The 13,333-nt window shown below is 41.6% G+C and overlaps 1 protein-coding gene across 6 annotated transcripts in view; it reads right to left on the minus strand.

Annotated features, from left to right (window-relative positions):
* Positions 1 to 362: 362 nt before the first annotated feature.
* DOK5 (docking protein 5) overlaps positions 363 to 13,333 on the minus strand; it is a 42,786-nt gene continuing 29,815 nt past the window's right edge. For 2 of the 6 annotated variants that reach the window (XM_068416258.1, XM_068416264.1), the window contains 7 exons: positions 11,425 to 11,539; positions 11,205 to 11,345; positions 10,220 to 10,409; positions 8,745 to 8,880; positions 4,245 to 4,307; positions 3,895 to 4,015; positions 363 to 1,013 (listed from right to left, as the gene is read on the minus strand). In XM_068416258.1, the coding sequence (XP_068272359.1) occupies positions 946 to 1,013; positions 3,895 to 4,015; positions 4,245 to 4,307; positions 8,745 to 8,880; positions 10,220 to 10,409; positions 11,205 to 11,345; positions 11,425 to 11,539 (834 nt within the window). In that variant the 3' untranslated portion in view covers positions 363 to 945. The remainder of the gene's footprint in view (positions 1,014 to 3,894; positions 4,016 to 4,244; positions 4,308 to 8,744; positions 8,881 to 10,219; positions 10,410 to 11,204; positions 11,346 to 11,424; positions 11,540 to 13,333) is intronic. The other 4 variants (XM_068416259.1, XM_068416260.1, XM_068416263.1 and 1 more) reach the window with 4 other exon arrangements.

Below are 13,333 nucleotides of genomic sequence, written 5' to 3' on the forward strand. Positions count from 1 at the left end.
ATGCATTTCTGACCATTTGGCATAGCACACAGTAGTCAACCATGCTATTTTTTGAAAAGTCTGCTGTTAAATTAAGATGCTGGTGCCAATCCATGAAAGTAGTGCATAACATGGATGCTGTCACAAACCAGAAAAATTGGCTTTCTGCCACAAAATGGTTTGTGACATTGTGAGATTCCTGTTGAATTTACTACTCTGCTTCACTCGGGCACACCCGACGAGGGGTTGTGTGGCTTTAGATGGGGAGGGGAGACCAACAGCAAGCCACTGTTCCCCTCCATCCTTCCTGCCAGTGCCCTAGCGCTCCGCAACAGCTCTGTTCGTGATGCTGATAGTGACGACAAAAAGTGCTGTACCACAAATTAAGTGGGATTTTTTTTATTTTAAACATTTACAGAGATGGAAATAAATACAGGAAATAGAAGATAGAGAGGGTGCTTTTAAAAGAAATCAATCAAGTCTTCATCAGGCTTCAAAAAGGAAAAATTGTATCCAATAGCTGCTTAAAACTGGCCACCATTTCAAAGGTCAAGGATTAGGCTGAACAATAATGTAAATAACTAAATATAAGCATTACAACAAACAAGGATGACACAGCTGATATCAGTGAACACACAGCTGTAAGAGACAAAATGGAACCACACTACAACAGGAAAGTCTCATATATTTACAACTTACCTATCATACAAAAACATTTGGAAATATTTAGGGAGTCATTTCTTCTCTGTCCACCTGCAAACACTGGAGGGTTTGTTGATTTTGTTCCCCTCCCCAGTATCTACAGAATAGTTTTAACTTTTGGCAAAGTTTAAAAAAAACTTTGTTTTGTAAGAATTTTTCATCCAATCCGAACTCTTCCGTGTTTCCATCCTTGCTTATCATCACTGTCATCCACTGGGGCAGTTTGTCAGAAGACAAAGAGTTTGTAAAGTTTTTTACAGTCCTTTATCGATGATCTGACCTGTAGGTTGGAAAAGTGTCCGTGCGATGAAGCTTCACTGGGCTAGAAACATCTTCACCAAGTCAGATGCAAAAAAACAGAACAACACTCAGTAAGACATAGGTACCTTATTCAGCACATTATAAAGGACTATGTGAACTACAGATTACAGCCTTTTAATTATAGCCATCCCTGCCTAATCTGCTGCTCCATCTCAGAAACATCTTGACTCAGATTTCTCTTTCCCAGTTCCTTCAGAACAGAGTTGTGCAAAGCAAATTAATTTTTTTAAAGTTCTGACTTTGCATATTAAATGAAACATGCACTTTAGCTCACAATATTAGCATCAGTTCTTTACTGTACATTACAAAAGAGGACAAGAGCCAATTCAGAAATCATAAATTCCAACTTTGGTGGAAGAAAGTTTTTGCATACAAGGTTTCAGGTGCCTCTGCCATTGTGTAAGTGAAATGCTGCTTCGTACGTATGGAATTATACAAACCAGTATAACAATTATTTCTTATTTCTTTTCCCAGTAGTAATTGAAGCATTTCAATATTTTGGCAGCCTAAGCTAATTAAAGGTGCTCAGGGTACCACTGAAGTAGTAGCCCTGACTGCTGAACAAGACAAGGACTTCAGTGTCTTTCCTAATTACAATGCTGGCTGCATGGCTGGATTATTTTACAAGGACTTCACCCCATTCTCGTGACAACAATCTCCTAGGATCCTTTTTTTCCAGTTTAACAAGCAAGCTATTTTTCTAAATATACAACAAGTGGTTTGTACCCATATAATCTATTTATCTCGTGTCAACTCAATGCTGAATTACTGTTTTAATAAAGGACTCTACAGCAAGGCACAGTAAGCCCAATCCACTGATTGTGTCAGAGTGCTGCAAGTAGTCTTGTTCTCATGTGCCACAGGCTGCCACCAGCAGGTCATCTTCCCATGCCCTAATTTATTTAACAAATTTGAACAGGCATGCAAGTGCTGCTTTTATTACTCAGCCCTCCTCTGAAACACTTGCCGGGTTTAGCTGGGGCTTTTTATGTGCTGCCTGCACCCTCTAGTGTTGAAAAGAGGAAAAATTCTAGCTTTTATGATTTGCTGAAAAATTTGCTGAGGAGCAGAATGGAGTACAGATATATATGTCAGGGCTGCCAGCGCTTCTAATTTTTAATCACAGCTTGTGGTATTCTATGTTCTGGAGGTGCTGACCTCTACGATCTCCTGCTTCATTTAAAAAAGTAAAATAAATACCTATCATTCATTATTCCTTGAGAAACTCCTAGTATCTGAGAGGAGAAAAAAAAGAAACAGCAAAGAAAAGAAATGCTAAATTAGTTTTCCAAACCAGGATGTTTTAAAATATAGTGATTTCTGAATGCTTGGTGTTGGTGTATGATATCTCCATGTTTGTACTAGAAAACCCTGCCAAGTCCTGAGGTTTTCTGCTAAACACAGGTTTACCTGTGGGGTTTTGTGCGGCAGGATGAGGCACCAAGAGCAGGGCTGCCCCTTGGTGCAGCACAGACCAGCCCTGACCTTCAGGGATGACAGAGAAACAACCCGTATCCTGATGGCCAAGCTGAGCTTCACTTTCTAATGCCCCTATGGTGAAGGGAAACTGCTTCAGTCCATCTTTATCATCCAAATGTTTAATCAAGCTCAGCCTTCATTCCATACATTGTGAAAATAAAGTTATGGCAGATATTGGCTCCTCCCATTCAATACTCTAGGCTGCCCCACTTCTGCCAAGTGTTCAGGCTGCTCTCTTAGCTTTTCTGAGTAATGCGCTGACCCTGGCTTCACAACTCATCACAATACCACCTTCTGTACAAACACTAACTCAGCCAATCCATGTAGCTTAGAGAGGAAGAGTGTGTTTTGAAATACAAATGGGCTTTTTTTTTAAACTCTAAAAACATGCATAACTACAAGACGCTGACATGGGACCAGCTCCCCAGAGGTACTAAGCACCTGCAGCTCCTACTCCAGAGGTGCCTCTGGGGAAACCAGCACAAAGCAACAACAGGGCGCATTAGGAGCTGCAGTTTTCCCTGCCTCAGGAGACTGAAGTTCAGTTCTGAACCACGCTCTAAAATACACGGGCAGAGATGGCTCACGTCAGCACTGCTGCCAAGCCCCTGGCAGCCATCCCTCCTGCAGGTGCAGTGCACTCCCCATCCACACTCAGTAACCACTAGATGTCCCTTGGTGACCACGGAGGGACAATGGGGTGCAGAGCCCTCCTCGTGGAGCAATTCCTCCATCTCTGCAGCTTGGGGAGGTTTTCAGGCAGGAGGGGACTGAGCTGTGCTGCCCCTTGGGCTGACAACAGGGAGAAGATTTGGAGAAGACATCTGCCCATCTTCAGGCCTCACCACAACGCACAGTGGCAGCATTGCAGCTGTTCAAGGAACAGTTTTCTAGAACTACTTGTCGTGGCCATTTCCTTTTGCTTTCCCTAATTCAGCTGCTTTCAAGGATGCAGTTGTTTTGGTTGAACGTTAGCAAGAACACAAAATGAATAATGACGACTGCATCAATCTTAGCATGAGGCAGACATCCAAAGGAGAGGGAGCCAAATGATTATAAGTCTGGCAAAAAATTCAGGTGCCGTTAAAAGAGTTTGGTAGCAGGAAGGATTGGGCAACCTTGGTAACTGGTCATCCTGTGACAGTAACTTCTCCTTGTTTACCTAAAAATGGTCAGAAAACTTGTCAAATCAAGGATCCCTCTCCAACGGGAAGAGCAGCACCTCCTGGTGACAACCCCTCTGCCGAGCTGCCCATTCTGAGGTGGGACATGCCCTTCTCTGGATCAACCAGACAGCAGTGGCAACTGGTTTAGACCAAACATCGGCTTTCAGTGAGATCGACAGATACCAAAATGCTTCAACGATGATGTTATCTGATTTGTGCACCAACCCCTTCCACCCCAGTCCTTTACCTTGCAGACCGTAGAGCTGGCCAGTGCTGTGCTGTCGTGTGATGTGCTGCCAGTAGGCACTACGGGGCAAGGGCACCATGGTGCTGAGGGACACGGCTCGCTCGCTCATTTTCATCTGAAGCTGCAAAGCAGAAAACTGATGTGAAGGAGACAGTCACATTTATTGCAAATCCTCCGAGAGTAGCACGACCACTGGCTCCAACAACTTCTACCGATAATGCCAGCACAGCCTCTCCCTCCCTCCCTCTGCCCACCCTACACGAGCTGGGGCAACTAACTCAGGGGTCAGTCTCCACGGGCACACACCACTCGGGTTAGGAGGCCATGCTGCTGTTGCACACCAAGCTCACCTTGCTGCTCCCCTGGTCCTGGGCTAGCACTGCTTCCCCTGAGGGGAGTTTTAATTCGAGCAGCTGAAACAGAAACCGGGGATCAGTGGAAGGTAGGAAAGTGCCGGTATGCTCCCTCTTTAGCAGCAAAGTCATCCGAGGGTCTTCCCAGCTACGCAAGCAACTTCCCAAAGCTAAATACAGCCTCAGCACATCGAGAACCTGATTGGAGATGTTTCACATGGGTGAGGACAAGTTGTTCTTGTTAGCTTTGAAGCATTTTCTATTCATCTCCCATCTCCTATAGCTGAGGAAAGCGCCAGCTGGATGGCACAGGAGTTCAACACAGGAGATAACTGCACCCTTCAGCTGAATTCATTGAATGAACAGCACGTCCAGGTATGCTGAGAGGAGGGCACATGGGTTGCAGCACATTGCTGGAAGCCCCATCTCACACTTCCCCCACCATACAGGGCCTTCAGCTACATTTTCTTACATAATCACGGTCCCTTGTTTGTTTTACTATACTTAACACAAAAATATATGAGAACTGACTACTTTAAGGCATTTTTTTCCACTAATTTTATAAGATGTATATGCAAGCTGATAAAATAAGTGGATTTTATCATAAGCTTCACAGTATAGCTAAAATTCTCCTCCCAAACCTCAGGAAAACATCAGTTCAAACATACCAAGACTGGACTTGACTTTTCTAATTTATAAAGACAGCTTATTACAAAAGAGTAAGCTTTTACATTTTAGTTTCACAAAACCTGAGGTGAAAGAAGCTTTTACAAGAAGATCAGTATATTTTGGAGCCAAGAACAGGTGAAACAAGCATAGAACAGAGGTGAGGGCTGGATGTCTCTGAAGAGAGCCATTTCCAAAGTTATTTAGAGGTGTGATCTACCTCCAAACTCCTCTCTGTATGGTGGACACTGTGCCTGTGATGTGAAGGTAAAACAAAACAAAAACAAAGCCAGATCAACTCCTGCTCTTAAAACACCCACCTCCACGTCAGCTGGATGTGAATCACCGCACCGTGCAAGGTTCCGTACAGCGTATTTATTACAGCTCCTTCACTAAAGCCCCGACACCCTTTGCAGTGTCACCACACACACCTCAGCACCATGGAAACAAACAATGATGGACTTTTTACTGGGAATAAAAACCAGCAGAGCGTTGTGAGGATGGCATTTCCTGACAATACTTTTCTTGGTTGTTCTGTTTGTTGGTGAGTTGGACAGCAAGCTAAGGTAGTTTGAGCAACAGTTCAGCTGCCAGGAGGAGTGCAAAAAACCAATAGGCTATCTTGGGAGGAAAAAAAAGAGACACGGCTAGAGAAAGATTAGATAAAGATAGAAAAAAGGGTCAGAAGGGGTGCTCCTCCTGAACTCAGTCAGCAGGGGAAAAAATTAAAAAATCCACAGCTGGAGATAAGAATTTGTATGTCTGAATACACAGCGTTTCATCAAAATACCTTGGACTGCAAGCAAAGGCAGCTTTAATGATGATTGATTTCATTCTCACAATTAACCTACTGTATCTCTGTGGCAACAGAAAGAGTAGAATAACTTGATAACGACCTGGCTTTATGCTGTGGAAGCGCCCAGCACTGTAAGCTCGTTGAAAACAGCCAGAATTGATATGCTGGCACACACACGAGCAAAGGCTGCGAGCAGAGCACCAGGCAGGACATGCGACTCCACGTATCATTAATACAACAAATAATTTGTTAACTGGAGGGCACCTAAGCCGTAGCCTCTCACCCCCTTCTGCCCAGGGAGAAGGAGAATGCTGAAACCTGAAAGGAGACCAGGATCCCCAGAGCAATTCAAACACAGCTCCCTGGCACACGTGGCAAGGATCAAGTTATGTTAAGTCATGCTGAAAGCAAAGCAGCAGCAAAGGTGTGAGAAGAGCTGAGGGACAACACAAAGCCACCCCACAGCTCCGGTGACTACGAGAGGTCTGCAGAGGAAGGGGATGGAGAAGCAGCACCTGCAACCATTGGCAGCCAGGGCTGAGAGCAGCTGGGGAGCTGCTGTGCCACCTCTTGTCACCCGATGAGAGATGTACAGAGCTGTACTAAGGCAGTTTGCTGGGCTAACGCACAGCTCTGGGTCAAACACATCGTGCGGTTGGTTCCCAGAAGTCTTGGTGGCTCAGGGAGGAAAGATTAAGTATTTTCTTTCCTGGATCCCACCTTAACAATCAGCAAAACTTGCACTAGAGGCAAAACCACTGTCTGCTAAAAAAAAACAACCAACCAAAAAACCACCCACCCAAACCACACAAACAAAAAAAACCCCACAACATCCATACACCAACATTCTCCCAAGCTAGCGGTGAACATGGCTCCAAAAGGAAATAAAACAGAGATAACTTAAGATTTGTTAGGTTTGGTTGGATTCCTGAGGCTGGACAATCCCATTTTCAAAGATTTTGCAGAACAACTTGCATTAGTTAAACCTTCACCTTGAGATCCCCAATTGGAGAGGATTGCACTCACTGTGTTTCTGAGGGAATTTTCTTCCCAGTGAAGAAAATTCATGTAATCAATCAAAATCAATTAGAATGATAATTGCTTAAGATACATTTGCTAAATTCATTACAGCAAAACTACAGAAAGGCAAACTAAAAACAACTCCAGAAATTAAAGGGCACTGACATATTGCTGCCGTTTTGACTACTATCCATCTTACACTAATACTCAATATTCTTCTCTTATTTCAAAAGTTAGTGAGCACCATTTCCACTCTTAATTATGAATCTCTGTGGAAATGGCCAGAGATAATAGCAGGCTCCAGCCTGGACAGATGCACTCGCACACCAGATGGATCTAGTGCAAAGTGCACACTTGAGTTGCTGAGAGGGGAAGAGGAGTCAGGGAAGGCTGACGGTAAACTGGCTGATAATATCTTTCAGTGAAGCACTGAGCGTTAGCTGCCAAAACTGGGAAGTGCACTGTTATTACTTTAGTGAGATGTGAAGTTGTAATGTCTTTTTTAAAGCAACCTGAACTGAGAGCAGGCACAAATGACAGCAGTCAAGTCACAGCACTGCTCCCGTCGTTTTCATGGCAACCAAATACTCATGAAAACATAACGTGAATAGATATTTTCTTTCCATTGTCTGGCGATGCAAAAGTGAAAGGAAAGAAACAGTTGGATGAGGTGAGTTACCAAATGACCAGAATGGCTTTACGCATCGCTAAGCAAAGCCAGCTCTTTGACAGATATTTGAATTCACTGAAAAGGAAAATAAATGAAACCCACTTGTGAAAGTGTCACAGACTCTGGTCAGCATATGCTCAGACCTCGCCAGAAAGCATCAGCACATTAACAGAAAGTGTCAGGGTGAGGTTCCCAGCTGAGGAACCACTATCACATCAATTTTCCACATGCCTTTCAAGAGCCAGAGCCAGTTATAGTCACGAACTGAGCCAACATACTGTAATATAAAGAGAGCGACTGCTAGGGAGGTCACAGACACTTTATAGCCCACGTTCTCAACAGTACTTGGCAGCTTTATTTCGCTCCATCAGCACAGAACATTCAACTCCCTTTTTTTCTTTTTTTTTTTCCCCGCACAGGCTCCAGGAGCCCTCATGTAGCTTAATACCATCTTCACCTCAGTCTTGGATAATCACATCACTGATCTGATGTAGCAGTGGTCAGGATTACAGGAGCAAACAGAAGACACTCAGTGTAGACTTAATTTCTCACCATCAGTATCTCCTACTTTCTACTTTCTTTTACCTCTTCTGTAAATAACAGCTCAAGCTTCACTAATACGAAAATTCACTCAGGGTAAATAATTCTTGAAGACAGAAACAATATCGACAGCTGAGCACAAAGTGCACGCATCTAAAATGAACTCCTTGTTGAAGGGTTCAAAAACAGAAGACAAATACAGGGGAAATCAATCAATCTGAACAAAGATGTACTTTACGAATATTTTGTAATCAGCAAAATAAGCCACCTGATTTCTACACTGATACAATGATCCTCTGCCTAAACTTCTAAATCTGAGTGTTCTTGAACCCCAGAGAAGCCGCCAAGCCTGACTGACTATTTAGGAACCAGACAACATTTCTATGACAGACCTGGGAAACTCATATTCAGGGGCAACTGGACTCATCTGAAACAATTCCATTCCACTACTAAATCACAAGACTTTCAGTTCACCAGGAATATGTTCTTATCCCCCACTTAGCATTCTAGAGACTATAAAATTAGATTTAGGGGTTGTGGTTGGACACAGTGTCCATGAAAAAGCTTTTAGTAGTTTGCAAACACAAAAAACAAGGACCATAAGTTTCCCTGTTGTTTTGATTCTTGAAAAGCAACCCCAGTTATATATACTGCCCTAAATATTAAAATCAAGCAGAAATTAATAAGAGCAATAACCAGACTGCTTACTATCTGTGAATCAAAACTTAAAAATCACATTGAAGAAACATGTTTGAAGAAACATTGTTGCCCAGCGTGAAATAACAAGCACAATGACCGGCCGTACCATTGAATTTTTCACACTCTGCAACAAGCGCTCGTGTTGTTCTGCTATGGCCAAAGCAGCCGAGTGAACCTTCTGATAGATTGCTTCCCCATCTCTGGTCTGAAAGATGAATAGTCCTTCTCCTGTGTCACACATCCTGCCAAAGCAAGAACAGACGGGATCCAAGTGTGAGATTTAAGTTTACAGATCGCTGTGAACAAGCAAAACTTTACCATGCTGCCCCAAAAGCACTATTGCACAAGCAGTAAGAAAATAAAGGTTGTCAAAACATGGAACAAAGTTATCTAAAAGGCTTTGCATACAGGTCTTACCAGCCCTAGTCCAATCTTACTATTTTAACCCCTATTTGTATTGCTTTTGCCAAACAGGGACTCAGTTAAGTACCACTGATCTACCATAAGTGCTTAAACTCTAGAGAGTTCATGCTCAAGTCCCAGATTTTTAATATTTAGACCCTATCTAGAATCTGTGCCAGGTAGGATTAATTTGCCTTTCCCTTTCAAACTTTTAAGACTGCCTGTAATGAGTTTTGCAGAATTTTGTCTTCCTCTTGAAACAATAAATACATATCCTCAGCATCCCAGCTTCATTGTCTTATCATGGCTAATGCATGACCAGCGAAAAATTTATCCTTTCCCCCTCCAGAGAGGACTAAATTCTGCAGTAATATAGAAGATACACATTTAAATGCCTGTTCCCTTTCCAGAGAAGTTAGTTGTATGATCTGTTTCTCTTTTACTATTTTAATTCTTTAATGTCCTTATCTAAAATAATGCATCTATATCCCTTAGAAAGAATTTGATAGTTTAGTTCAATAAACAAGTGCTCCAACTTCAGCCACACAAAGACGTCAGCTCATGAAGCCTGAGCTGCAGCAAGCAATACAGAACAACATCTCTAAAACAAGGAATTGCATTCAAATTTCTTATAAGTCCATTTGTCAAATAGATGGAAAACAGGACTATAGTCCATGGAAAACAGGAGTCCCTTCTCCATTACTTTAGTTTGCTTTTGGGAAACAACTTGGCACTCACTGCTCTCAACTTCAAACTCCACTTCTCCTAGTACAGAACCCATAACTCTGCCCAAAGGCCCACATTGTTCAAATTCTGGAATGATGTTTACCCTTTCTTCCTAGATCTATCCATCCAATTCTCTGGCTCATATAACACCTTATTTAAGAACAACCCTACACAATAATATACAACGCTGTCAGCCTCCACAGGTCTCCCATCCCCTTCCTTAGGTACTTTTATTTGGCAACTGCTTCCATTCAAGCTGCAACCTGGGATTAGAGAGGTTTTATTTGGTTTTATATTTTTTCTTTTTTTTTTTTTTTTTTTTTTAGCAGAGGGTACAGACTAGCCTCTTTCTGAAGATAAGCTCTCATGTACTTCAACAACCTCCGGAAGTGGTCCAGAGCACCACCCAGCACCACCAAGGAAAGCAACGCAATATAGTGAACACACACCTACCTCCCTGCTTCAAACGTGAACCAAGATGGGTCCCGCCCGTAGCGTCGGAGGGCACTTAATGGCCAAGAGATGAGTTTTACTCTGGGATTCTGGATGTCCCAAAGACAGATATTCTCAAATGTTATCTGCAAGGTACATTCCCCATGCACATCTAAATTAGGGGATGGCATCAAATACACATTGAATCTCTCTGGGAGAAAAACAAAAGGTTAGTCTAAAATCCCTGCCCATTAAATGTGCAAGTCATTAAAGGAATTTCCTATTTTCTATCTCTAATACAATATCTTATTTCCACTTAGAACAATCAATTAAAAAACAAAGACTCAATTCCTTCCAGTAACTCAATAAACTCCATATTCGGGGCAGTCCGAATGCTGCACTCAAAGGGCTCAGCCATTTGTGCATGCATTCAGACACTGAAGAGAACTGCACCATCATCATCCTAATATTTGCAAACAATTAATAAAATTGTGTACATGAATAAATACATTGCAATTGCATTTGTGCATGTAATTAGTTAAATTGCATAGGAAAGTGAAGTAGCCATGGGCTCAGGTTTTGCATGCAATTACTGGTTTTTATTATTTGCTTTACAATGCTGCCAAAGAGCCTCAGTCACAGACTGAAACTGTTGTGCAGACATCATACAAGAAAACACACAACAAAAGATAGTCTCCATCTCCAAGAGCAACTAAGTTGTCTGAGAAAGAAAAGTGCTATTCCAAAATAATTCTAATTACCTTACTTATTATCTCTGGTAGCAATTAAAAAAAAAAAACAAAAACAAAAACAAAAACAAACAAACAAAAAAAAACCAAAACAAAACCCAAAAAAATAAACAAACAAAAATAATCCCCACAAAACAGGAAGGAGGGCTTGGAAAAACAATTTTGCTCCAATTTATTTCTGATATTCATATGCGCAGTACAGAAGACTTTAAAATAGTGTAATTAAAGTTTTAAAAGGTCAACATTTATGTACCTACCACTCTGCTCCCTTTCTACTCCAGATGCCAACAAGTCAGGTTCTCCAAGGCTAATGTCATTAATTCGCGTTCCAAGACACTCCATCTGCAGCACCTTGCACCACTCATCTGCCTCAAGTTCTGTATAAATGCCCAGAAAATCTGTGTGTAGGTATAATACATTTATAACTTCACAGTTAATGCTCTTATGTTTTCTAATGTGTGTTGCCATTTCACCCACCTGACTCACAAGCAAAGGTTTTTGATGTGTCATCATTAAAATAAATCCCAACGGCATGCTTCTTTGTACTTTTTGGCATTCGTAATATATTCTTCACATTATTGAGCTCTGTGACCTGAAAAAGCACAATTTGGAGTTTTAGTTAGGAGCTTGAAAAGATATATAGCCATTATTGACTGGAGAAGGAGATAAAAGATTAGATCCTGTTGCAAAGGACAGAGAAAAGGAGAGCAAGCATGAACATGCCTATGATTGCTCTTAAAGAAATGCAGCCTTGACATGAATCACCTTAGACAATCAACTTGAAGACCCTGGATGATGAAGCAGCCACATATTCCAGTTCTGTCGTCTGTATGTGAGCTTCAGTGCAACACCATCTGAACAGGATTTTAGCCAAGAGGCAGGTGGAATCAAAGCTCACTCCAGTTTGAGAAATATTTACATGAAAGACATGAGAAAGACCAACCTGATGTAGCAGAAGCAAAGAGAGGTGAAGGTAAAAAACTAAAGGATTCACCCACTTGGAGGAGCAAGTCCAGTTCTAGTACAGCTTTCATCGTGGAGGACAAAACTGTAAGAATGGTGAAAAACTGCTCTCTAAATTATTTTTTGATGGCAAGTTGAGGATTTGTTAGAATGGTCCACTTAAAAAAAAAAAAAAATTACAGTTTTAGTTATTAGAAAGCTTTTTTGCTTTAAAGATTCACAGACTTGTAAACACAGATTTCTGTTGCTTGGTTGCCAAAAACTGACTGGAAAAACAGCTTTCACGCCAAAAAAATAAACATGTATCTTTTACCTTGTATACAGCTTTATTAAATACATACTACAGTTGCTTCATATTTCTAACATCCACTTTTCACCCTCACAACCATAAGTAACACTCCCAAATTTGACTGAGGAGGAATTCTTCATTATTTAAATTCCTTTTAATATAAAGGCTAACACCCAGACAGGGAATCAGGAAGGTATATTTGAATAGTCATGATCAGAAAACATTTCACTGATTCTTTTACACAGTAGGGGTTGAAGAGAAAGAGGGAGAATTTAACAGAAACATTCCCAAAGCTGTACAGTCTAACAACTTCACTACTTTCGTCTCATTAGTTCTGTGGAATAGTCTCATATCAAACTGTGTCAACAAAGAAATGCAGCAATTGTCCTATAGATAAGACTCAGGAAGTATGAAGAGTTATCAGTGTTGTAGGGTCCAGCAACAGAAACTGCTCCTCTAGAGCATCTTGGGTTCATCAGCACACCCCCTGCATCTCTCTGGTCCTTCATCCTAAGTCACTTTCTTCTTGGAATCAACTTATTGCCTGTTCCCTTCCAGCAGAGTAGAACAGACAGCCAAAATAATATTTTCAAGCAAGACCCCTGTAAAGGTAATCTTACTGTGAATGGAAGGAACAAAGAGCAGTTGGTGTGCAACATCTCCCCAAAATAAAAATAAGTAATAGATCCAATGTCCAGAAACTCATTCTATGGGCAGTAGCAGAAGGAAATAATGGAAGGAACATCCCATGGGGAACACACGAAACCTTCTGCATAGCTGCCAAATTTAGAACTCAGGTTTTCATAGCCTCCAGGTTCAAGATTTTGAGAAGTGTCAAAACTGAGACTTCCTAATTGTGCTCAATTTTGCATGAGCATTTATTACTCTTCCAGGAAAACCTGTGATGGAAGCACAATCCCCAGTGCTAACAAGACTCCAACAAACTCACTGTTAAATATGACAAATCTGTCATAACCTATTGCCATCGTGCTCAGCACATGACAGGTCAAGCACAAATTGCCAGCTGCCAAGTTCAACTCTCATATATTTTTCTCATATGCCAAGAAAGGATTCAAATGCAAGAGGAAAAAAAGAGCTAGACTTTTTCATTCAGGACAGCAACTGCCTTGACAT

Source organism: Nyctibius grandis, chromosome 19 (assembly GCF_013368605.1).
Source record: "Nyctibius grandis isolate bNycGra1 chromosome 19, bNycGra1.pri, whole genome shotgun sequence".
Taxonomy (NCBI): domain Eukaryota; kingdom Metazoa; phylum Chordata; class Aves; order Nyctibiiformes; family Nyctibiidae; genus Nyctibius; species Nyctibius grandis.